We start from the raw sequence: 26,775 nt of genomic DNA on the forward strand, positions 1-26,775 counted from the left end.
AACCAACAGATATAGAAACGCAGATGCAAACCCTGCTACTAAGTGCAAAAACTGTACAGCACAGGAAAAAACTAAAAGTGCACTGTGAAAAATAAGACCTTGGGTAATTGGACTTAAACTGTCATATAAGTTAAGAACTAGGTAAGAACAAGTATTAAAGACATTTTCAAGCTTTTCAGGAGGAACACACACACTCTGAGCTGATAAAGTAGAAAAACGTAAAGTAGAGATGAGAAACACTTTGCATTTAGCTTTTCCACAGGATTCTGACTACCACAGATTGGAACTATCTCATCTGAAAGTACATATTTGTGTGTGGGAGAGGGCAGTGTGTGTGTGTGTTTGTACGCAAGGTTACAGAAAGGCCAGCAATTAGTGCCAATCTGTGTATAACGTCTCAGTGGGGAAGAGAGTGTGGAGGTAGAGATATGACATCCAGTCAGCAGGCTGTCCACCAGTCACATCGGCAGACAGCACACCAGGAGGGTGAGAGCTCTCCAGTGGGAGAAAGAGGGCACTGCGGTTCTCAATTATGTCAAAACATCTTGTTTTTAGTTCACAGTGGATGCACGTATTAGCTAATGGATTTTGTGGTGCATTTCACCGAGAGGTGGAGCAACATTATGTACTTTAAAAGCTCCAATTTAGTTTAATGCATTATCAAGTATTCACAGGTGAGTGTCAACCATCTAACAACCACTTTTCTTTTCTTCTTCAATTAACTTTAGAGGGATAGGTCACCCCAGGATCAAAATATTTTTCGTCTTACCTGTAGTGATATTTGTTCATCTAGTTTGTTTTGATGTGCGATGTCAGCTGTAGAGATGTCTGCCTTCTCTTCAATATAATTGAACTAGATGGCACTCAGCTTGTGCTGCTCAAGGCTCCAAAAACATGCATGTGAAACACTCAACAGCAATGTCTCTTTCCAGAAATCATGACTCAGAAGATAATCCACAGACCTTGTTGTGGGCAGCTTCATGTAGGAACTATTTCCTTTCTACCAAATTACACCGTTTCACTGTGCGTACATATACTTATGTGTACAGGCCCAATGGCAATTTTGTGGAGGTGCCATTACAGACCTGCAGCATTTAATTAGCTGTTTATCTGAAAGGGATCTGAGTTCGCTAACTGATCAGCTGCCTTAATCCCTTTTGTGGATAGTAATAATGAAAGGCTACACTGTGAGCTGGTTAAAGTGAATTACTTAATCTTGAGCTAACAGATTTGGAGCCGTGTCTCTGCTTCCTGTTGCCTCACCTCCCGCAGCCGACTTTCAAGCTCCATCAGCCTGGTCCTCTTGGTCTGCTCCTGTTGACTCATCTTCTCCAGATGCTCCTCCAGTTTGGCATTCTGGGCCTCCAGCTTGCCCGCCTGAGACTCCAAATAGAACTTTTGCTGCCGAAGCTCTGAGATCATCTCCTCCTGGGCTTTCCTGACAAAAATACACACAAAGATGCCTATTTAGAAGCAGGCATCTTTCAAAACTGCTGCACTATTCATTGCATTTATTCAACTTTTAAATGCTGAATAAGTGCTATGAAAACTGCTACAGTTTTTAGATTAGAGATTTAAAGAGAATACAAATTAGTAATGTAAGCCAATGATTCAACTGATGAATTGCAGCTAATTCATTCATTCAGTAAACAAAAAGTAAGTTAAGTCAAGTGACAACATTTACTTTTTTCTAACATGAGTATGTTAAGATTAATTCAACTAATCTTAGCCCAGACATATACATGTTGAAGCTGCATTGTATGTATATATGCTGCATTGCACTGCAAGTCGGAAAACAATATTTCCAAGTACTTCCAACTTCAAATCAAAAAGCATCCTAGTGTATCTGCTCTGAAAAATAATAACGCCTGCTGCAAATTGGTGTTTGAATGGCAAGTCTGCGAACTACACAAGCGACTACAGAAGGTGATTTAACAGTTAAAGAGCACTTAAAAAAGACAGGAGGAGTCTCCTAACACATATTCTCAAAGACTTCTATAGAGCACAAATCAACTGAATGAACGTGAAAATGACAACCACAAAGTTGTATCTACTGCACGTTTACCAAAACACTAAATACACTAAAAAGTGCTACCATTTTTGCCCATTTATTTACACATCCAGCAGTTGGAGCAACATTATGGTTCATTTGGAGTCCTGTTTCTGGCCAACGACAGAATGAAATTCCAATATTCACTCTCATTCAGCTCTGTTTTGCTCTCTTACCAACCTCTCTAAATTCCTTTAGCTAGTCAGCTAGACGCTAACTGTGTCTGCTCTTCGGTGCTGAGCAGGCAGTGTACTGTGGGTTTTTAAAGCTTCTTTGCTGAAAAGAGCTGCTTGCTGCAACAGGAAACTATGCTATGTCAGCAAAGAGAGTCAAGCAAAACAGTAAAGTTATGGACGGCTAAATCTCAGAGTTGGTTCAGGTTATTATTCGTTTGATATTGCCACACTGTTTTCACATTCTCATTCGATTTTGTTGTTATATTATTAAAATTAAACACCGATTATGGCTGCTTTAACCTTAGGGATGGTAGAAAGTTTACACACAAGGGAAACAGATGAGCCATGGTGCACAAAGATTTACGTGCACACTAATGAAGCAATTGGAGGCTCGAGGAGACATTCAGTGTGGGTGGGGGGCACTCATAAAAGCACAGTGTGGGCAAGAGGTCTAGTTAACTCACATATTCTTCTGGGTGTAGATGCTGCTGTTAGCAGCCAGCTTGTTAGCCTCTGACAGCTCAGCGATGCGCTGCTCCAGGTTCTTCATCTTGGAATCCATAGCATTAATTGTCTGCAGGGAGTCAAAACAACATGGTGGAAATCACATCCCAACAAACAGGCTCAGATACATAGCTATATCCCCCTTTGATTGATATCCAAATCCTCATGAACCATGGTGAACAGCAGCACTTTTTTTTCTCCATAGGAAACAGAATTTTGTGCTGTAGTGAAATCCTATTAGAGTCCATTAAGGTGTTGCCTGAATCTTCTTCTGTCAATGTCAGATGACTGCCTCTAAAAGCTTCTTAACTGCCTAAATTCTACCACATTAACCAGATTAGGACTTGAGCCCAAGCTTTACAGTGCAACATCAAGTATACTGCAATTTAATCCAACTGTACATTCCAATACATTTGAACCACTATAACAAATTACTGTGTAAAGAAACAAGAAAACATTGATGGGTCTGGCTGTCAAATTCTGATAATTAATTCAGAGTAGAATGAAAGGTATGTAAACAACTTTAACCGAAACAGTATATAACAGTATATTGGACTTGTATAATATAATTAAAGGGGGAAAACTTAAAATCAGACTATTATATACAATCTTGCTGTTTCTAATATTTCAGAGTGATTCGGAAAAACAATGAATGTCTGACTGGATATCATTTTTTTTTTTTTTTAAAAGGCCTGTTCTGTTTCCTTACTGCTTTCTGTTCACTGATGAGTTTGCAGTTCTCCCTGGACTCCTCCTCCTGCTGGGCTCTTCTGGCCTCGAGGCTCTCCTTGTCGGCCAGGTCTTCCTTCATCTGAGCCTCTAGAACCTTGGTCAGACAGAACCGGAAAATGTTACATTTGCTAATGTTAATTTGACAAATTCACACTTTGGTTAAAGTCTATAATTTGCTATTTGATAAAGCGATCATAAAAAAAAAAAAAAACTGACATAGTTGTAAATGTACAATCTGGTTTGGAAGCAGTAATTAGCATGGTGTAGAATTTCACTGTGAAACGTGACAGCTCTGACTCATATGACACCACAACACCAGCAGGACTGACAAAGAACTACTACACTTACTGTATATATGAACATTCTCAGATAGGCCTGTCATAATAAATATGCTATCTACTTATCCTACACATCTTATCAATATACAGTATGTGGATGACCTCATTATTGCCTGCAGTTTTTGTTACCAGAACCCTAGAGTTCAATTTATCTATTCACTTTGGTTGTGTATTTTTATTTTATTATGTTTGATTTGTTTAGGCAAAATTAATATTTTTGCACATGTCAGAAGTCTTAAGAATAAAAAAATAATTTCTCTTTGCAATGGTGTTCTTAGAATGATGATAAAAGCGTTTATCACAGTTATTTCTGGGACAATGTATTGTCCAACAGACGTAGTGAAGTTGTGAGAGGGCTATTCTAAGATGTATACAGTTTTCAATAACTTGAAAATTTGATGGATGGCCCACCTTGATTTTGTCTTCAAAAAGCCTCTCCTTTTGAACCAGTTGGGTTTCCATCCTCTGGGCTGTCGACTGGGCATCCCGCAGGTTTTCCTCCAGTTCCTGTAGGGAATAACATTATAAATATAAACGGTCACGTCTATAACCATGAATCCAAAAAAACACTCAAAATTTCTCACAATAATGTGAACAAAATCCAGTATAGCTTTATTTGTATGAAACATACAAACTATCACTGTGATCATTAATTAATGTAGCCTCAAACCCTGGATTCACAAAAGACATGACATCCCAATCTACTGAAAAACAGCCTGAAAAGTATTCTAATAATTCTACTCTAACATCGAATACATTTGAATCAAAATAAATGAAGAAACTTGCATGGAAAAGCTGGAAATCCAAAAGTCGGTTGTTGCGGTGCCTGCTCATGCTGACGCTGGCAAGATTATGTGTATGTTAAAATTCATATATGTAAAGTCTAGTAGCAATGTGTGAGGGCTAAGCCAGCAGGGAGCTCTCTAAAGAGATGTGTGAGCGGTGTGTACATGTGCACTCTAAGATAACTGATGAGGATAGACTGGGAGAGAGCTGGATGAATGAGGAGGGGTGGTCAGGGGGGTGAAATTAGGGGCTGAAGGGGTCAGAGTATTAGCAAGCCTTATCTGTAGCTCTCTCACCAGGATCTTTTCAGCCATCTGCTGGATCTGCTGGGATTTGGTCTGAATGTCATCTTTCAGCTTATTCTCCCTTCGCTCGACCATCTCCAACCTTTTTACCTGGTTTTCCAGGGTCTTCCTGCCCTCCTGCTTACACAACAAAAACATTAATATAAGACTAACCACACAAAAAAGAGCGACTTGTATCTGGATATCATATTTAACCAAAAAGGCAGCATTATTTAACATTTTTGCATGATTTAGCACTGTGAGTTTACTCTGGTACCTCTGTCTCTCTCAGGCGACGTTTTAAAGTGTCACTAGAGTCGGTTTTGCCTCGCAAGCGCTCCAGGTCTCGTTCCAGACGCTCTTTGGCCTGCCGGACATTCTGCAGCAGCTCAGTGGCTTCTGTGCTCGCTTTCACCGCCTGGAGGAGGTCAGGAGGTCAAAGGCTGTAAGAGGCTCTCAAGACACATGTCTTGATATGCTTGGGCAATTCCTACCCACAGAGACACTGAAAATAAAAGCTTCTCTAGGGAATAAACTGAGAACTACAGGAAGCTGCAGAGATGGTAAAAAATGCTAAATTCTGTATATACATAAGCTCTATTGATCAGCTTTTCAGAGGAGATATGATAAATACAAAGCATTCACTTTGCTTAAAGAACAAATAATAACCTGATCAACCTTTGAATAAATGTTTTCTTATTATAATGATGGTAACTAAGCCAATAATTAATTCACCTTGCACAGTTTGTCCTGAAGCTCCTGAATTTTCACCTGCTGCTCAGAATTGGTCTGAAAAAACAAAGCACAGTGAACTCAGTCAAGAAACTACAGCTCCAAGCATGCAGATTAATCTGAGAAGCCTGGTTTTTTACCTTCTCTAGTTTGGAGAGAAGCTCCTCCACATCGGCCTTGCCCTGCTCTTTAGCCTGAAAAATAATTGGCATGTAGTGGAGAGACTGATCAATAAAGTACAATCCAGTGGCAAAGGGGCAAGCACAGTAGCACTGGCAGCACTTTTTCCATCAACGTCCTCTTGTTCTTCCTGAATGATCCCCAACAGTATCCAGGCCAAGAAAGAGATGTAATCACCACAGCAGCATGCCCTGGTTCTGGGGTCTCCTCCCAGTCAGGTGTATCCAGAACACGTCCAACATGGGGGCATTTAGAGGGCTTCCAAACCATGTGACCAAACAATTTCAAGTGAGGTTGTTTGGGCCACAATTTGTGTAGGCACTGACGTATACTGTTGACTGCAGTGTTCACAAATAGCGTAAGATATTACTTGGACTAAAGTTATTTTTGAGTTTTGAAGAATTTATAAATCAGTGGCTTTGATAAATTGCACATAAATAGATTATTTTTAGGCTGAGAATGAATATCAAATATTCTCAGGTCACTTTGAGGCACCAACAAGCACAATCATATTGTAGCATCAAATGTAATGTGTTTTGCAAGAAAACATTTGGCATTTACTGCAAGTCCATTATCTATCACATTACCTAAGTGGTCTGCAATTTTAGATTCAATTTTGCTGGGTTGATAGAATCCAGTTTTATAAAACACGGCAAAACAAACCAAAAAGGAAAGGGTAGCATCATTTGTATGATTGCAGATTGTTTGCTTGGCTCTTTTAAAACAAGGGTAAGAGTTAAATGACTGAGCGACAAAAAACAAAACACAAATCAACCTCTTCTCTCTCAGCATTAGGTATTTGTCCCATTGTAAGGTAGTTTAATGCACAATTGTGGCCCTCATTTATAGTTTCATACAGAATACACATTTTATCTGGCTGCTTTTGATGTTTTGAGTTGGTACATTTACAGCTGCTCAAAGCATAGAGTGACTTGACAAATATCTGCATTGACATTGAATGACCAACGAGCATCTCTGGCGCAAACATACCTTCTGGATTCTCTGCTGGTACTCCACAGCTTTCCTTTTGAGTTCCTCACTTGTATTCCTGGAGTCTCTAAGTTCGGCTTCGTAGAGGTCGCTGCGGCGTCGGGCAGCTGACAGGTCCTCCTCCAGCTGCCTGATGGTAACCTGCATCTCCTCCAGCTGGGCATGGTACTCCTGAGACAGCACAGTGATCATCGATATGGGAGAAAAACTGCTCTCTGAACATCAGCTGTATCTTCATGAACATGTGAGTGCTGATTGCATATAATTGACATTTTAAAACCTGCCAAAGGACTTTGAGCTGTGATCACACTCATTTTGTACAAGCTGGAGACAAATGACTATTGTCATCTAAGTGAGAAGAGCAGTTTTTATTTTCTTGGAAAACGTATTTTTCTTTCGCAGGAAAAGCAAACTGCTTTGTTTTCAAACGTTTTTCGAGGACACAACAAGCCATGACATTTTAAAATGTTTTAACATATGCCAACTTTCAGAAGTGCTGTTTTTTTTGTTGGTTTTTTTTTAAAAATAGGTCTACCATTTTACATTGGCTTTTTCTGCAAAAAAAAAAAAAAAAACACTGGCAAGTTTTCTTGTGTACGTTTTGACAAGATACAACAGCAGTAGGAGTTTGTTTGGCACAGCCCGTACAGAGGAACAGAGCTCTTAGGACAGGCAACGATTGCTGCCAATGCTACACAGACAAAGATATACTTCGCTGATGTGCTGACACTATTTCGTTGTGCAGTTCTATAGAAACTGCAGTGCACTGCAGTAATGACTATTTACCACTGAAAGAGTCAAATTCTAAGATAACAACTCAAGGATTACCACTTCAAAGGTGTAGTTGGCAACTATGCACTACATAGACTACAAGTGAAAGGAAAATAAATGCTTACGTCTCTGAAAATCTTTGCAGAGACAACATGTTACACTGATGGTGGAAAGCTCTTCGCTCTTTGATTCGTCACTTCCTGTGCACTGATTTTAGACCAATGAACAATGAACTTGTTAATGAGGGATGATGTGTTGTATCTGTTACAGCCCAGATTTCATTCATGCCGATGAGTGTTTTTGTCTGTAAAAATATTTCCAAGTTCAACATTAATTTGTGTTTTGAATCAGAAATGTTGATTAAAAAATTGTAAGTGCTGTGTGTCTATCCCCTGGGAGGAGGGTGGCTGAATCTCTTGAGTAATGTCTCCTGCACTTTTGTACCTTGCAGGGATGCCATCTGCAGGGACGACCTTTATGAGTGTGGAGGACAAGGGAGTCCTCAGTGGGGAAGCCCTGCCTGTGAAGCAGGGACACACCGAGCAACGTATAATCTCTGTCGCTTCTGCTACTTATTTATCAGCTATAATGGCATAAACACGATGCTGCGGAAAGTGGAAGAATTTCCTAAAATAAAACCAGGCTTTGCAAATGCAATATGACGGCATTTCCTCCCTTTCATTACATATTTTTTAACTATAAATACCTTGAAGTGTTTATAAAAAATCTCCAAATGCACCACATCATTATCGTGATGAGTGGGAGGAGACGAAGTATCATACCAATGAGAAGATTTACATACTTGCTCTTTAATTTCCTGCAGCTTGTTGCTCTGTTCACGGATGTCGTGCAGCAGCTGCATGGCCTTGTCATCCTCTCTGGAGACCTCCACACGTGCCTCCTCCAAGCTTCGCTTCAAGCTCTGCAAACACATATGTGCACACAAACTCAAGGCTGCTGTTCGTTCAAATCAATACTGATTTTTGAGGTATCGAGGACGGCGACAAAACCAATGTGAAAAAAAACACATTCCCTTAAATTCTGCACACATGCAGACAGAGTTGTTATTATGACTCACACTGCACTCAGTAATGTAGGTGGCGAGGTCTTGCTCCAGGATGCTCCTCTGAGTCTCGGATGCCTTGAGCTCCACATCCTTCTGGTGGAGCACTGACTCCAGGTCAGTCATTTTACGCTGGAACCTGGAGATCTCCTGCTCCATCTGGGTCCAGAGAGCACACCACAATTAGTTTATTTGCAAATTTACTGAAGTTAGACAACTTACAACAATATTTAGAGGTTTGTGTTACATCTCTTGCCTTAATGCAGCAGAAATGAAGAAGCATAATCATCAGCCTCATATTCTGATGAATACCGATTTATTTGACCCCATTTTCACCCAAATCAGAAGGCTTCAAGAAAAAAAAATGTTGTAATGGTGTACACACAACATAATTAACTTGGCTTCTTACAGAAGCACCAGAAGCCTGCTTGATCCATGTTAAGCCACCCAGCCAGAATAAACTCAGGACGTCTGGTAATAAAACCCATGATGGAACCATCTTTTGCTCAGAACAAAGTTCTACAATATGGATTTACAAAAATACAGTTTCAAAGTTTCCAGCCAACCATCAGTGGTCTTATTTGAATCATGTCTGGCTTGCTTGATTGCTCTGCAATTGCAATTGAAAATAAGAATAACGGGTTTGTCATAAAGGCTAGAAATGAATTACTGAAACATAAAAGCACAAAAAAGGCATAAAAGGTTCAGCCTCACCTTGTGACATTTGTCTTGAGTTTCTTGTAATTCTCTGCTTTTAAGGTGCAGCTTCTTTTCCATGGAGTTGGTCTTAGCAGGAGAGTTGAGGCCTGCAGAGACTGACCTGAGAACATGCACATATATATAGAGAGAGATGTTAAGTTCTGTTTAAGCCAAACGCAAACAATACATGCCTCATTTGCATAGCAAACATCAAAGTAAACATGGTGCACCTGATGTGTGAATACCACTGCTTCTCACTTAGTCTGTCTAGACAGATATATCACCAAATTTAAGCAAATGTAGATTATAAAAGCATACATGAAGACATGTAAGAATGTAGAGAACACTCAAAAATATCACAAATCATATCAGTTGAACATAAAGAGGGTATGTGAACGCTTCATCATGCCACATCATGTAACAACGAGCCTTGACAGTATTGTAGTTGTAATTAAGCTGGCTGAAATGCAGACACAACACCCACACATCATAAATGAGCAACAGACACTGAGAGCATAAAAATAAGTATTGAATACAGTTTCCTTTTTAAAGAAAAGTCCTCTGAATAATATCTTGTCATAACAATAAGAATACTGACAACAATTTGGATAACATTCAACAGAGTATTATTTGAAGTGAGAAAGAGCAGAGAATATTTTATTCATCGTAGTACATAAACAGACCACATGAACAAAACAGCAGTGCAGACCTGGGAATAACTGCTGTTTGCCTGACAAAATAATGTGACAGGAGAATTTGGGCTATGCTTTTGCTTGGGGTTGGTCTGTAGTGAGTCTGTTGCACTCATTTTTCTTGTTTATGTAAGGTGATGTCCTATTTTGTTTCCATTCTTAGGGAATAATTGAGAGCACAAAGTCATTTTTTACCTTTCTCTTGACCAGAGAACAGACAGAAACAGAAGTCTTGTAAATAAATGAATGGCTCCGTATGAATGAGTTCACAAATACCGCAGTGGGATCTTTAATAAAGTTGACTCAGTCTGAGTCACAGTGTTAAAAATAATCACGAAAGCGAGCACTGCTCCCTTCGCCTCTGCATCGAAAAACATCCCCCTGACATACACACACACATTGACAGTATGGATATACAGTATATATGGAGAGTATAAAGAAACGCACACACATTTGGCTCATATCAATGACAAAACAGCAACACCCTGAAGAGTCTATTTCACAGGAATCTAAATGAAGAAGCAAATTTAGCTGAATCTGCCAATTAAAAATTAATGTTAGACATAAAAATTCATTAAGTTCTCCAGTGCTGAGTTGAACAGTTTTGGGAGGCTACTGTACAGATAATATGACAATTTAAATGTTCCCAGCTGAGGTTTTAATGCATTCAGTTGTATGATTTTTCTATTAATGGTGAATTCAAACTCTGAGTATGGAGGGAGGATGGATCTCTTCCTTGCCCTCTTCTACTGTTTCCCACTTCTCACTTTTTGTTATGTATGCTTTCAATTGAAAATCACGGTGAATATAAATATTGTGTTGAATGTGGTCAGGGTAATATGTGTACTGTTCTAACAATCACAGAGCCAAAACATAAAATAAATATTTTTTATGAGAGAAAAAATGCCTGGCCAGTCTTCTCCTGACTGGGGAATGTGATAGTTGTCATGTCTTTGTACTGTGGAGGGAAAATAAATGAGTAGCCAGTGCAGACTGCATTATTGAAGAGAATCAAAGAGACGAGGGATTCAGGGAAAGGATGCAAGTTAAAGGCTCTGCAGCACTGATCAGGTAAAGAAATGGAACAGAACACATATATTCACACAATAATGCACACGCTGAAGAAAATGCAGACAAACACACAACAGAAGAGACAACACAATGAATACAACGAGAACCTTCAGTAATTTTTGAGAAAGTGAAAATCACCACTCACTGTAATTTGTCATTTCAATCCTGTGCTTAAACCAGACGAAGAAAAAAACACCAAAAAACAATGTTGGAGGAACCAATAATCAAATCTCATCATGTCTGTTCAAATTAGAATCTGGAACACAGTGGCCCACATAGAGTTGATTAGTACACTTTAAGAAATGGTTTTCAAAGAAGATGGGATAATCTGAACCCCAGATAACACAGTGAAAAATTAACAACTTTTTGTTCAAGCTTGTTTTAGTGCAAAGTTACCTCTCTAATACATAGACAGACCTTTTAATATACCATCTTAGATGTCACAGGTGACTGAAACATAGTCCTGCATGCATGTGACCTTATTAATTATGCTTAATTAGGATGTGCGTTGCTGTCGATTAAAAACAGTGTATCTGCTGTGGAGCATAAACAGGTTACACAATTTTATTCAACAATTTGGTCATTTAGATTTGTTTTTTTGTGTTCAAATGGAGATTTTGGCCTGATGGTGACACTAGAGGACATGTGAGAGGGTCATTATGAACATTAAGTACATCCTCCAAAGACCACGACTGTCCTCAGCTGGTTACTTGAACATTGGGTCATTAGTCAATGAGATACCATGCCATGGTGCGATTCCGACTAGATGATGGCAACCAATGAAAAGCAAGTTCGTCACCCGAATTATTAGGAATCATCCTCTGGGGATCATGAATATCAATTCTGTGTCCATCTGGCAGTATTCATTCATGGATATAGTACTTGCCAAGATATCCTGCTCTTGACTGACCATCTAACTATAGATATACTCAAAAACAAAAGCAAAAAGCTAACAAACAAAAATCTTTATGTCAATGTTCAACATCAAATTCATCTAAAAGAGAATTTTTTGCAGACTATTGAGGAGACAAGAAAGCAGAAGTTTATGAGCCCTTATTCAAGCCACCTTGCAAAGATGTTTTTCTGACAGTAAACGGCAGACAGCTCCTTATAAATTTGAGGCAAGCTGTTAAGGGGATTTTGTTGTTGGGTTCTACAAATGAGGAATTAGACAGACAAGTTCACACAGAATGCAAACCTCCAAAACAAATGATTAGCAATTCATTGTCAGTGGCTCTGGGTTCATTCAGTTCCCTTCCCTTTTTGGGGTTTGTAATGAAGAATGTGTACACGCATATGCATGCGCCCACGCACAGATTTGACACATTCTATGAGCTCTGAGCTCCTCTTAATCAAATGCAGCAAAAAGAAAATGACTGGCTCCAGTTAAAAACCATGAGCAGATGACTGATGGTGTAACAGCAAGGGACAGAGACATTAGAAGAGGAAGAAAAAAAAAAGAGGAGGAGATGAGACGGGTAAAGATGGGGGTGGGGACTGGGAGAAAAAAACGGTAGTAACCATAGAAATAGATTCTCTCCCCCAATCTGAGCTCTCATCCTTTTCCCTGTCTAATCTGCTAACGCTTTTTCTTCCCTTTCTGTTGCTGCTGCTGCTGTCATGATCCGCAGTCTCCAGGACCATTAACCTGCGAGAGCACTGCCATGGGGCTATAAGAAATGAAACCCATCCTCTTGCATTATTATCAGAGGTTAAGAAGCCAAACACCATTAGGGATGATTACAGTCCCAAAACCCATGCTATAAAAGTCAGAAGCCCATTATGCTGCACAGTAACAGAGAAAAGCACAATAACAGCAGCAAGGGTGGGAGTGTGTCTATGTCTGGGGTTCCACCTCTCAGCAAACCCTCATTGACACACTCAGCCGCATACCAATCAGCGGCATGGCAAGATAATGCCAGCTCACATCCTCCGGTCCATTCATTTGATCTATCTATGCATCGGATCAACTGCGTGTGACCCCCCCAAGAACATAATCAGGAACCAGAAGAAGGAGAGAGCAGCAGAGAACAGGGAGATCCCTCCCCTCCCTCACTCCTTGTCTGACACAGCATACGGCCAAACCCATTCTGGACCCAACAGGCACAACACTAATGACAGGGACACAACACCAACTGCCCGGGGCACCACACTAGGTCACTCGAAACAAGCTACCTGGAATATGTTGTCATGGTAATGAGGAGTCTAAAGGCAGAAAAGCAGCCAATGGTAGCATGGGGTGTTTAACCAACAAAGGTGTGTTAGAGAGATGTATGCAGGAGGTCTCTGCATTACAGAGGGGAAAAAAAGCCAAACAATGCCTAGTAAACAGGTAGCACTTACTCAGTTTTGGCCAATGTTGTCAACGCTCTGCTGAAGAACCAGCCTAGAAAGGGCAGATCCTGGCCCTGGAAGCCCGCTGGCAGAGCTCCTCGCTGGGCTGCTGAGGCTTGCCGGGGGGCTGCCTGCTCCGGCTCCTCAAAATTAGAGGTGTCATCTTCAGCGTGCAACGCAGGAACAAAAGGCGGGAGAACTGCAGGAGAAAGGATGAGAGGAGGAAGTAAGAGAGGGCAAGGGGAAGAAAAGGAAGCAGCGGCGCACAAAGTAGTAAAAATAAAATGGAAAAAATAAAAAAAAAACACAACAAGGAGAAAAGGGAGAGAAAGGAAGGGAGGAGGAACGGAGGAGAGTGGTGGGAGCCTAGAGTGCGGTAAGTCGCGCGTTGATGCACATGCTGCCTCTCTGTCCCTCCCTCCCTCCTTCTCTCTCTCTCTCATATACACATGCTCGCTCACTCTCCCTCACTGCAGCAGAGCAAGCTAATCAGCTGGAGCCAAAGCTGAAGCATAAAGCTCTATCTGTGTCCAATTATCAATAAATCAATTCTGTATTTTTAATACAAACATTCGTGCCTGTGAGTCTCTTTTCTGTATTGCATTTATATTTATTACTCAAAGACAATGAATTAAAACAATTAACACTCAGGGGGGGAAGGGGGGAATCAATAAATCTTCTCTTCAACAAACACAGGCACAAGAAAGCTCTGTATCATAGTCTGCTGATAACAGTGAGGATTTATTTGACTAAATATTCAGCGTTGATGGGGATATTACGAGTGGAAAACAGCTCAGAAGAACTGACCAGCATAAGAATGTTTGATAATTGCTTCAGAATCACAGAAAGGACGGTTTATTCATCCAAAGACATGAAGTACTCTGCACAGCAAAAGAAACACTCACCACCCCTGCAGCTATACGTTTGAAATTACAGAGCCACTGTAGAGCTGTGGTTCTTTAATGTGACCGTGCTTCACTGAAAATGTCCATTAATGTGAATGTTAGTGGGGGTTTGTTTTCCCACAGCTGGTCAGGTGAAAATGTCAAACTCTTTGTCATTCAGTCTCAGATCTGATGGCAACAATGACGCCCAACAAACGCACGTGTATTTCCGCCACAGAGAGTGTGTCTGCTGTCGCTAGCGTGAAAAGATTTGTGCTGCGTCTGTTGAGAAGCAGATGAGTTGCAGATCTTTATTCTGTCTGCCGCGCTTCTTGTCTCTGCCTCCCTCCCATTCTCCTCCTCAGGAAAGAGCTGGCCTACTGCCAACGGCAGACAGAATCTCATTATTTTACTACCGACAACACCACTGGCAATGCAAATGCTGTTTTTAGTCTATGTGCAACTGCATGCATGCAGTACACTTATGTGTATTATAAACAACATTGATATTTGACAGCTAGTCATACATCATCTGTCCAGTAATGTGATTACAGCGACACTGTCATTTCAAGGCAAATTGAGCATTTTCACAGGAAAGACAGCAGAACAGAGTCTCAAGGGAGAGGAAATCTCCTCACCTTGTCTCAAGTTGTTCCAGTCTACACTGGAAAAGAAAGAGTGACAGCGGAGTCCCTGGAAACCCAGTCGCTCTTTGGCTCCACACAGCAGTCTCTGCAGCAGGTCTACAAACTGCTTACTGGCCCGCGGCTCCTCCGGAAATTTAAGATAACGCTGGGGGCAAACAACATGAACAAGGATTCATTACATAATGAATATACTGATCAGATATTACTAAATCAGACTGCACATTTCCATTGAGAATACCGGGAATGTAAGTAGACAGTTCTTCATTCATATGGAAGTTACAGACCATTGCAGATCACAAGCTGTGATTAATGTGGGTACAGGTAGAGATCAGTACCTGAAAGTTTAGTATGTTGTGGATTGTCTTGGTGGAAGTGCCTTCAGAAAACGGTGACCTGGCATAAATCATCTCATACGCTATGACTCCAAGGGACCACCAGTCACATTCAATGCCGTAGGTGTTGTGAGAGCCCCCGCTCATGGCTGCCAGGACCTCAGGGGAGAGGAAGTCCTGGGTCCCAACAGGCACTGTGGGCGCTGCCACCTGGAACCACATCAATAAAACATGATGATGTCACCTTCAAGCATCCTGAAGTTAATACACAGAACAAACTCTGTAATCTACTTACTGTTTTGTTAGCAGTGAGCCTGGCAGCTGATCCAAAGTCTGCCAGCTTAATGTGACCAGTGCGATCGATGAGAACGTTCTCTGGTTTGACATCTCTGCAAGTGGATAGTTTAGAATGGATTTGACAGTGCTTTTACAGAGCTGTTTGTTGCCTGAGTACCGTTATGTGTCTGACGCTCTGATGATAACAGAATACATTTGTAAACTCCAGCAATGTTTTTGGTGTTACATAACATCACACACATTGCTCCAGGTTAAATTACAATGCTACATTTCTCATGTCTACTTAACTCTTGAGTTAAGGTGCACTACGTACACTTTCACAGGCCTATAAACAGAGATAGAGGCCTTGATGCAAAGAATTGCAGTTTTAAGAGCTAAGATGAGTTTTAGATGTACTTAAAGACATATGTTTATATTTATGTTTGTAAACAGAGCAAAATAGGCTTATATTTTGAGTGGGTGGTGGAGTGAGAACAAAAAGACCACACTCCCCATCTAGAAGTCCTACAGTTTAATAATATTGGACTAAATAACCAAGATTGTTACCAAAAAAGTTAGATAGTGCACCTTTAAGAGTTATTGGCCTTCAAAGTGAAAGCAAAAATGCAAACGAAAGAAAGATCTAAGAGTAGGCCTTTCACATTAATTACGTTATTGTACAAATATATCTTACTGTATGTATCTTATCGACTTCTCAATGTGTGTACATGACTTTGATCATTTTTGCTGACTTACGACAATAATATTGCCCAACAAAAAGTATATACCGTGACAGGGCTATGTAAGAGTACCAGGACTAACTTCAAATCTTTAGCCCTCCTTCTTTAATTGTGTTTTTCCTCAAAGCCTTGAAACATCAGTCCTTTATCTGTGGCTGATCTCTTACCTGTGGACATAGCCCAGCTGGTGGACGGCATGAATGGCCTCTACCAGCTCGGCCAAATAGAACTGAGCCATGGTCTCATCGAACTGATCCTCGTATCGGTTTAGCAAGGACATCAGGTCACCGCCTGGCAAGTACTCCATTGCCTGAAGAGACATTTGCATGCAGTCAAAAACTGACAGGGTAAAACTATGGCCAGCACTTGGAATTTGAATTAGATTAAGATGAACATGCTGTTGAAAGATTTATGAATGTCTATAAATAGGCCTATATTTAGAATGAAAACCAACGCAACAAGTGTAGGAGCACGTGTCTGAGCGTACATCAAAGATCTATTCAGCTTAAGCTTATAGGGTGGTTCTCCTCATTATAGATTCTTGTTATGTAACACAGGATGTAACTATTGCAGATTTATCTATGATACTGCAGTCAAAGGATTGGTCTTGAATAGCTAAAAATACACCAACAATAACTGCAATAGCCTTGTCTGAGACACAGGCAAAAACAAGGCATGTTTACAGTCAAAACAACATGCCACAACAACAAAAAACCAAGACACCCTAATAAGCATCTTAAAAGTTTGGAAAAACAAATCAACCTCGGTCATGTCTGACTCAAGTTCTCTTTTCTGCTCTCTGCATGCTGAGATGAAAGCCATTGGTCAGGCTGATTTGAGCTATATGGTGGCAGCCATAACAGGCGAGAGCCCCCGGTGCATGAATGGTCGGCGAGTCTGAATGAAGGGGAGCATTCTCCAGTGTTACCTAGCAACAGGGAGACTGGGTGCCTCTCTGACACACGGATAAAGATGGATGCTTTGTATTTTCCTCCATGCTCAGTTAGGGAGCAGGGTGAGACAGAGGGGGAGTGAAAAGAGAGGAGGAGGAAGAATGGAGACATGCATGTAGGGGGCATGATGGGAGGTATGAGGAGAGGGGGTGAGTGAAAGAAAAGCAAAGGGCAGTATACAGTGTGCTTTTTCTTACACCCTAAGAAAGTCTAATAGGTCATCAGAGAAAACATGAGCCTTCAAGATGATTACAATGGACACTCTCTGTGAGGACAAAATTGACACTGTGTATAATGGCTGAAGATAAGATGTTTAGAGGGACACATTTTGGGAAATAACTACAGTCAAATGTGAAGATCACCTATTAATTCTTTATATCCACGACAAGTACATCCAGTGATCCAGAGGGTGTTTTACTGATTGCATTTGGAAACGGCTAGCTCTCTTGATTGTTGGATTTTTATCACTGTTTTTCAGTCTAAGTCTCTGGATTGTGGCATTGTGATTTTAGTTGCAGTAAGCTACTAAATCACAGCCAGGCTCAAAGACTGCACTCAGAACCTAAGAGGCCCCATTCGGAAGAGTTGCCAGCACTGAATAATGTTGTTAATCTGAACAAAACCCTGGTGACGCATGGCTGTACTGGTGGCTAGCCTGCAAGCTAACATGATGCTAACATAATAACACAACTTTGAAGTAGCTGCTAGGTGAACCCCCCCCCCCCCCTTTGAAAGAGAATTACTATCCCCGGACTTCAAAGCATTTCTTCTACATATTAAGTTATTCCTCTCAATGCTCACTTCAGATTCCTTCCTATAACTTCTCATGTACTATTCTGACTGATCCACCTGTCCCATTAGTCACATTACGGAAAGCACAACTGTGAAAGAAAACGCAGAAATAGAGCCGTCTTGCACACTGCTTCATATAAAAATAGGCTATGTTGCACGCTGAATAAAACAAGTAAAAAAAAGAAAAGAAAACAAGACACTGGGTGTAGAAGCAGGCAACTTATACACATTAAAGATTTCATTTGAGCAATAGCTGGGCCCAGCGACCGCAGTTTTGGTGGATTTTTTTCACTTGTGATGGAGATCAGGCTCAACTTCTAGTTTTTGAGTACAGCAAGGGAAAGACATACCGACTATTGTTCTCTTTGTCATGTAACTGTGGTTATGATGGCAAACATTGATATTTCCTAAAATGCTGGGAAAATATATTAATCATAGGTAGATCACAAAGCCAACATTGAGGAGTGTCATTTACCAAGTAACTGTCAACCAACACAAAGTACACACCAAAAAACATTCCCCTCTGAGGCTATTTGTCTTGAAACCACTATACAAAGATGAATTTTCTCTTCTGAGAGACACATAGGTTTGTTTGTCTCCTACATTGTTATTATAATATAATCAAGTTTTACTCTATTTGAATTAGTTCAGGGTGCTTCTGACAGCTTCTACGACAATTGTTGTATGCCATTGCTACTACATAGATTTAAGCTCAGTTAAATAAATGGAACTGAAGATTTCAAGTGAAAACCCCAACAACTCACACGAAAGTTATCATTCAAAACAGCTGACTTTATAATATGTTACTCTCTGTGAAAGTCACCACACCTATAAAATAACATCATGAACATTAATTTAATCTGCCACAACAAACAATGTTAAACCATATTATCATAGATGGTGCTATTGCGGGTGATTTGAACGACTCCAGATCTTTCAGACAACATAAAAATCTGCAATTAAAACAGTTAACAGTTGTTGAGATGGGACCACAGTAACATCAAGTTATTTTCAGTAAGTATACTTCAGTTAAAAGACCAATAACTCCAGACATATGGAACAACATAAAGGCATGTATGACCCCAGTTTAAAAAATGCATTTTACTCCTACCAAGTACGACATAATGTGTTCCATTTGCTTGGCACATGAACACCCCATTACACCCCTTTGGCTGATGGCAATTTACAAAAGCTGCTTTAAAAGATCTCATATTGTAGAAAGTGAGATTTCCATCTCTTTTTAGATTATTAAGCAGGTCTATGTGCTACATAAATACTGTGAAAGTATCAAAACATTCAATCCACGGAGACATGCACACAGCTGATTCAGAAGCTGCACCTACAAATAATATGTCAGGACTTGTGTAAGGTTGTGATGTCACAACTATACAGTCACCACCCTCAGCCATGCCCCCAGCACAGATGTCACTCCAATAACACAACTGGAGTCGATGTGAAAACATGGTGTGCGTTTTCTGCTCAGGCCCATGACAGCTGACCAATCAGAGCAGGCTTATTGGGAGGTGGGGGCCTTAAAGAGACAGGCACCAATATGGAGCATTCAGACAGAGGGTGAACAGACAGAGGTGCTGCAGCAATGGACTGTATCAGAAAAATAATGTGTTTTTTTTAACTCTAAAGCATGTAAACATTTTTGAGAAGACACCGAAATCAAAGTATGAACCTGAAAATGAGCATAATATGGGGAGATTCTTCTGTAGAGAACATATGTATGTAAAAGAGTGATTTTTGTACATCATCAAGATCAGAGAAAAATCCTGCAGCCTCACCAGGTAGACGTGCTCTTTATCCTGGAAGGCATGGAGAAGCTGTGGGAACCAGGGACTGCTGTTCAGAGCCAGGATCCTCCGCTCCTCTTCATGAAAAACCACCTGGAGAAGAATTGAAAAGGAATATGCATGAGTACGCAATAGCAATGCTGCAATTGTTACTATGATTAATATATCAGCCATATATCAGGCTACCATCTTAAGTGCTTTAATGGGGTTTAAATGTAAACTTTGAGGATTCTTTCAGTTAAACCATAGGATACCTTAATGCACATATTACACATGTTGATGATAACAATTGCTGCTTTCCTTTCCTGGTTTCAGTTCATGTTGCTAGTTTTATAAGTGGATTGCCATTTAGAATTATGTTAAGTAGTTACAGGTGGCATGAGCAAAACATTTCTTGTTCAGACAAGTTGTTCATTGTATTGCTCACTCCAGACTCATGTCGCAGCTCATGCACTATTCTGACTCAAATCTGCTCTGTTAGTCACATGCCAGAGTGCACAGCTGTGAAATAATGTACCCACATTTGTTGTTGTATTTAACCCTACAGCACCCTCCAGTGGGCCTTTTACAGACTGCAACTTTGGAACAGCAAGTAGGTTAACACACAAAAAAATGAACGCAAAAATGAAAATCACAACACTTGCATAGGACACTGTGTCCTACAACTGAAGCTGTGCACATGCTTTTCTTCTTGACTACTTTCTTCTTATTATTCATGTTTATTCTGTGATAAACAGCACAGTTTTGTAGTCAGTATTTGACAGTGTCAATATTACATATATATTAAAAAGAAATCCTTAGTTCATTTGAATGTCCATGTCATGGTTATATGAAATGTGTCTAAAGTCATTACTGAACCTTTACAATTCACAAATCATAACTCCTGCAGCAACTGAGCTTGGCTTCAGCTTTTGACAGTGGTTGAAAGAAATACTCAGAAAAAATAGGCCACCGCAGACATTTTGATTTGTCACAGCTGGAAAAGCACAGGTGTTACTAACAACATTAACAATGGCTTCATGTCCAAGTAAGCCTTGACAGTGTGACAGTGAGCCAGCATGCAGAGTACCAGGACCATGAAACTGAAGCCACTAAATTGAATTCAGCAGCCCTTTAATCTATTATTTTCCCCTGTGTTTTTCCTCCTGTCACATATAACAATGGCATCCATATAAAAGACCTATAATGTGGAAAAGCCACAACATTGATGAAAAAAGAATGGAAACAACCTTTTTAAAATGTATTTTCTATATTTTACTGTTACAGTATTTCGACTTACTGAAACCATATGAATCTTACATTTTCTTGAGTGCGTAACACTGTCTTGTTCATGACTTTCAGGGCACAAACATCCCCAGTGGCCTTCTCCCGGACCACTTGGACTTCGGCGAAGTGACCACGACCCACCACTGCACGCACTTCAAAATCATTAAGACAAGGCTGCAGGTCCTGCAGCTCTGAGACCACTTCAGAAACTGTTTGAGAAGACACACACAAAGACACACAGGTTTTACACCAATAGTCTCTGAGGAATGAGGTGAAACAACTTTTAGGATGTGACAATCAAATATACCACAAATAACATATTCTATTAGAGATACACAGTTACATGCTGATACAGTTATTAAATAAATTCTTCTAAAATCTGGCTGGTCTTGAAAACAACATGCCAGTATTGGTTATATGGCCTGTATTTGCTAATTGTTGAATACAAATTTCAGTGATCTCTTTTTGGTATGATTTGACATTATGGTGTAAAAACTGCAAACTAGAAACAGAATAAAAGTATCATGGTATGCAAAACAGCAACTGCCAAATAAAGGTTTAAAAACATAAATAGGTATGCCTTAAAGCAGAACTAATTACTGAAAAAAAGTCAATTAATGTGGTGGGGAAAATATTGGACTGGCCACAAATATCAAACAAAGAAATCTTACACAAGTGTAAAATATATGCTTACACTTCTTGACAAAGTTTGCCACATGATGTATCTTCATAAGTTCTGGGGAGGTACACTCTTGGTACAGAAGCAGCAGAGCCTCCAGAAACTCTTCCCGACCTACAGTGCATCCTCCCTGCTGCCCACACAGGCTGACTCGGCCCTGAGGACAATACATAAACACAGGAAAAGGAAGTCAGCCACTGACAGTTACTGCGGCTGATTTCAAACTGTACAAAGTATTTGTGGCGATGCATATATACTGTTAGCAGAATGGGGACACCTAAGGGACACATTGCTTTACCTGAAACACCTGATTGAGTCGTGAGCTGCGGCTGGTGATGGGCTCCGCAGAGGAAGGCAGCATTTTCAGGCTTCCCTGACTCACATATTTGAACTTCAACATGGCTTCTTGACAACAGATAACCTGAGCAAATGAAACACAGTTGGTCGAAGTGAAAAGAAGTGTGTACTTAAATGTAATATGTTAGCGGGTTAGTGACATTTACGACGGTAGTATGAGGTTCAAGCAAGACCAAGGAAATAATCTGTCAACAGATGTCAACAAAGCGTCCCGTTAGCATGCTAAGTTAACGTTGGCTAGCATTGGCTAACTTCGCTAACAGACAAAACGTTAATGCGACACGCATGAGTATCGTTCAGATATATTTACAGAGACAAAACAGTACGGTATAACATTACTCACCAGACTGCCATGCAGGTAACTATAGTTTCAATACACACAGATACATTGACGTGCTAGAGAGCACACTGTTTTCCTCTCCGGCAACGTTGGTTCCGGTCAACTTTCAAATTTTGCGCGTTCTCTGCCCACCTCTCGAGCCTGCTGAATGAGGGCGGGGTTTGATTGGTTGGCTGGTATTTTCTGGGCGGGTCCAACTATTGTTTTAAACCAATGACTGATGTTGAATTGACTGATGTTGAATGAAGGTGGCGTTTGATTGGTTGGCTGGTATTTTATGGGCGGGCGCAGCTGTTGTTTTAAACCAATGACTGATTTGTCACTTTGCACTGTCCCTGTTGCTCACCTCAACAATGACAGACTCTCATGAAACCCTCTTACAGAAGAAAGGTATTTTTGATATTTGAATATTATGACTAATACTAATAATATGACAGATATAGCTGCTGATGATTTTAAATACCTTCTCTAACCAATGTTATATTGTAGGTGAAAAAAGTGGAAGGGTATTGTAATTTTTATTTTTCAGTATTCTATCTTTTCTGGGAGATCAGGGGAGGGTCTTTTAGTGTTTTCTCTTACTTAATAGTCTGTTTTAGTTCAGCCTCCCCTTGCAAGATGTATCATCTATAAAAGAGATCAAGTAGTTACTTCAAAGGATGACTTTACATGCGCCCACAGCTTAGTATGGGTCATAAAGGTGTGTTTTGCATGCAGAAGATCAATTCCATCTGTGTCAGAGCTTTATTTTCCACATCAACATCAAACAGGCAGCCAATGTCTGTTTTGAAAAACATAATTCATGCAGATCTTATTTGTTATTACTGACTGAATGTCTCTGGGGGGCAAGTTTGTTGACCTTGTCCATTGAACTCAGTTGGTTTTAACATTTTTTAAAACTCCTAAGACTACATTGACCTAATTATTCAAACAAGGTTCAGTTAACACATTTTTAAAGCAGTAGGGGAACTTTAATTAAGTTGAACCATCTCAAAAAAAATTTACAGCATAGATTTTTCAGAAAAACGATTATGAATTGTGCAAACTGAAGTGTCCCATAACTGATGATGCCATGTGGGAATTGCCTTCAGTCACTACTGTAATGCAAATCCACTTTAAATTGAATTTATTCAAGAATTTGCAGCCAAGATCTAATGCAGGACATCACTTTTTAATGAAACTAAATAGAAGATTCAGCCCCCTCCCGTCCTACAATTTTTCTACTGTTCCTAAACTGACCATTAAGTCTAAAAAGGCGGAGTGCCCCTTTAACCATAATTACCACACTCTTTTTAATGCTGTATCCCAATCTAAATGATCACTATTACTCCTTATTAGCCTCACAAACCACCTTGCAATCTTTAGAATACTCTCAACAAAGCACATCCCTAACATTCCTTTATGCGCGTACAAAAATTCACACATTACCAAAATCAGGACCAAAACCTTTATTTCCAACAGATTTACATGTTTATGTTTACATGATTATTGTCAGTTCCAGTTTTCCGAACTTGCTTAGTCAGATATTCTAGGCTAACAAGGGGCATAGTGGAGCGATCAGGGACTGGCAAGCTGCCTTCAGCTTGCCCCAGTTGGTGTAGGAGGTGCTGGAGGTGTGGGTTTTAAGGCTGGGGTTGAGTTTGAGATTTGGGGTTGGGAGCAGGATTAGGGTTGGGAGTAGGGTTGGGATTGGGAGTGGGATTGGGATTTGGATTGGGAGGTGTAGGGGCAGGGGCTGGGGCTGGGGCTGGTGCAGGGGCAGGGGCAGGGGCAGGGGCAGGGGCAGGAGCTGGGGCAATATAGCACCCTCTCTTGTGCCACTGCATGTCCCGCACACGTCGGACGGACTGGATCTGAGGTGCAGCGGCTCCCCAGTCGTTCCAGTGCTTGAATTCTCCCTGCTCAAACACATACTGGCGCCCTCTGTAGCCTGGATACATATATCCCACCCACCTTCAGAGGGGAGAGAAAGAGTAGTGTACATTATTTCTGGGATATAATAATGACATAGTAAGAATACACATTCTTCTTTAAAAAAAAAAAAAAATCACTGGGGAGGTTGCAGCTTACGTTCCATTGATAACCTTAGCACTGGCCACACGGTCCTGGAAACCATAAGCCCACAGACTGGGGACATCATCGTCAACAATCTCCATCTTTCTACCTTCATAGCCTGCGTTCTCAAACAGGTGGAGTTTATGATCGGCGCTGTCCTGCAGAGACAAACAACAGGTTTGAGCATGACAGTAAGTTACCCCTGCTAATGTTACCAGTAGTTTATGTAAAAAAGTACGTTTACTCAAGTACTGTTATTCAGTAAAAACTGAACTGAACTGTACTTGTAGCTAACTTAAGAATTTCCAATTTATGTTACTTTATACTTATACTCCACTACATTAAGGGGCTAATATTGTACCTTTTTTTCTCTGCAACATTTGTCTGACAGCTTTAGTTACTTTTCAGATTTTCATATTCTTCCTGTCCAGTAAAAAACATCTATCTCCAACTGTGTTGATTTTGAATGTGAAGAACTGAAGGATCAAGTGTTTCTTTATGGGTTGAGAAAATTCTCCTACTTCTGAAGATATATAAACTATGAAAAAACCCTCTTGGATTGGGTCAAATAACGCATCGTCACAAGGAAAACTTGAAGATACCTGCTTCTCACAGGACAGTGACGCCACACACACACAGTATGATCTTACAAAATGCGATGCACTGCTGTGGATCAAACTACCAAACAGCACATAAAGAAGTTAAAATGAGCTCAACCATAAACATCTACAGCAGTAAAATGCAACATACACATTAATGTGTGAATAATAATGATTTAATGATATAATACAAAGTATAATATTATAGTAGTCAGTCTATATCATAAGTACATTTTAGTGATAATACTTATATACAGGTTTTAAATGCAGGACCAGGACTTTAGTACTTTTACTTAAGTAATGGACCTAAATACTCCTTCCATCGCTGAATGTTGTACCGGTAATACTGACCACTTTCAGAGGCCTGAATGAGCAGAGGCTGTAGAAACTCTGGCAGTTGTTCCAGGTGCTCCACCGAGGATACTCTCCTTTCTCCAACACAAACTGCTCTCCTGCATAGCCAGGACGCTCAAACCCAACCCATCTGAGGGTACACGGAGAAAAGGCACAATGCATAAACATGCACATTCATCCTTAACAAAGTCAAACAACTAGAAGGGAGGATGCAGAGCAGTAAAAATAAAGGGATTACTCACGGTCCCGACTCAACAATGACTGAGCCGACTCTCTGTGTCTTCTCAAACGCATCTTTACATTCACCAGACAACTCCATCTTCTTTCCACGGAAGTTCTCATACTCAAAAACTGCCAACTGCAAGACAGGTGGAGAGCTGGATGATGTTTGATCTCGACCATTGCAAAGAGTCACAATTCATTCCATTTCTGACTTATTTCAATACACACACACTTCTTCAGTTGGGTACCTTATATGTGGCTCCAGCCCCTCCTTGGCCCTTCTCTGCAGGCAGCTGGTCTGGGGTTCCCTGCTGTTCTGTCATTTTCTTTCTACAAAGCACAGCAATCACTTAGTTTAGTGCCATAAGTGACAACATCAGAGACATTTTAACTCTTTAAAAGAAACCTTTCAAATAGGTTCACTGGTAGGATAAAAATGTCTTCCTTTCAACTGCTTGGTTATAATCTTGTTCACAAATCTAATATATCAGCGAAACATTTGCAGACTTTTACTTGTTTGTCACTCAAATCTTGTCAGTTGTATATGTAAGAATAACACATGACTAGTGCACAAAATGCTACTTAAGAAGCAAGCACTTGGATGCAGATAGAAGAGGGGACAGGGAGAGAGTAAAAGAGAAAGGCCTGTCGGAGAGAGGGATGATCTTCATCTTTTGTTTTACCTGGATGGCTTGTGCTTCACTGCACCACGTACAAGCCACGCTCTCCGTCTTTTCTCTTTCTTTTCTCTCTTTCCTGTCTGTCTCAGTGTGAGGGTGTGTGTGGGTGTGGAGGCCTGGCGAGCGGTCGGTTGAGGCCAGTGGGGGTATTTATGGTTTATTTCTGGCCACAGCAGCAAAAAGCCTGTTGATGCAGCAAGTCTGTCGCACCCATTGTGTCCATCACACTGCTTCTCAATAGGCTTGCCCCTCTGTCCCTGGCACACTGGCAAACGCTGCCCAGCTCTGCCCATGCTGCCATCCTGACCATGATCCTATAGTGGGCACACGCACTGACTGCCTGCCAAGAGAATGAACAGAGATCAGTCTCACTCAGCAGTATTGGCCCCACCCAGCTA

At 40.6% G+C, this 26,775-nt stretch overlaps 2 protein-coding genes across 4 annotated transcripts in view; both read right to left on the reverse strand.

Annotated features, from left to right (window-relative positions):
• The window catches only part of cita (citron rho-interacting serine/threonine kinase a), a 42,369-nt gene extending 19,818 nt beyond the window's left edge, over positions 1-22,551 (reverse strand). For 2 of the 3 annotated variants that reach the window (XM_073467384.1, XM_073467386.1), the window contains exons 1-22: positions 22,471-22,551; positions 22,069-22,191; positions 21,786-21,927; positions 21,125-21,300; positions 19,817-19,918; positions 16,449-16,591; positions 15,561-15,654; positions 15,269-15,475; positions 14,925-15,078; positions 13,412-13,601; positions 9,321-9,426; positions 8,622-8,765; positions 8,346-8,465; positions 6,773-6,943; positions 5,743-5,796; positions 5,606-5,659; positions 5,148-5,288; positions 4,883-5,011; positions 4,212-4,307; positions 3,440-3,556; positions 2,691-2,800; positions 1,264-1,438 (exon numbers count right to left, since the gene is read on the reverse strand). In XM_073467384.1, coding sequence (XP_073323485.1) covers positions 1,264-1,438; positions 2,691-2,800; positions 3,440-3,556; positions 4,212-4,307; positions 4,883-5,011; positions 5,148-5,288; positions 5,606-5,659; positions 5,743-5,796; positions 6,773-6,943; positions 8,346-8,465; positions 8,622-8,765; positions 9,321-9,426; positions 13,412-13,601; positions 14,925-15,078; positions 15,269-15,475; positions 15,561-15,654; positions 16,449-16,591; positions 19,817-19,918; positions 21,125-21,300; positions 21,786-21,927; positions 22,069-22,170 — 2,727 coding nt within the window. In that variant the 5' untranslated portion in view covers positions 22,171-22,191; positions 22,471-22,551. The remainder of the gene's footprint in view (positions 1-1,263; positions 1,439-2,690; positions 2,801-3,439; positions 3,557-4,211; positions 4,308-4,882; positions 5,012-5,147; positions 5,289-5,605; positions 5,660-5,742; positions 5,797-6,772; positions 6,944-8,345; positions 8,466-8,621; positions 8,766-9,320; positions 9,427-13,411; positions 13,602-14,924; positions 15,079-15,268; positions 15,476-15,560; positions 15,655-16,448; positions 16,592-19,816; positions 19,919-21,124; positions 21,301-21,785; positions 21,928-22,068; positions 22,192-22,470) is intronic. The other variant, XM_073467385.1, reaches the window with a different exon arrangement.
• A 1,349-nt stretch (positions 22,552-23,900) lies between these two features.
• Positions 23,901-26,724, reverse strand: LOC140998352 (beta-crystallin B3-like). The gene is made up of 6 exons (XM_073468618.1): positions 26,381-26,724; positions 25,946-26,027; positions 25,718-25,833; positions 25,473-25,605; positions 24,538-24,680; positions 23,901-24,420 (listed from the first exon to the last, which is right to left on the reverse strand). Exons 1-6 carry the CDS (start codon positions 26,668-26,670, stop codon positions 24,090-24,092), a joined length of 1,095 nt encoding a protein of 364 aa, XP_073324719.1. The 5' UTR covers positions 26,671-26,724; the 3' UTR covers positions 23,901-24,089.
• Positions 26,725-26,775: the final 51 nt, after the last annotated feature.

This window comes from Pagrus major, chromosome 6, assembly GCF_040436345.1.
Source record: "Pagrus major chromosome 6, Pma_NU_1.0".
NCBI classification, from domain to species: domain Eukaryota; kingdom Metazoa; phylum Chordata; class Actinopteri; order Spariformes; family Sparidae; genus Pagrus; species Pagrus major.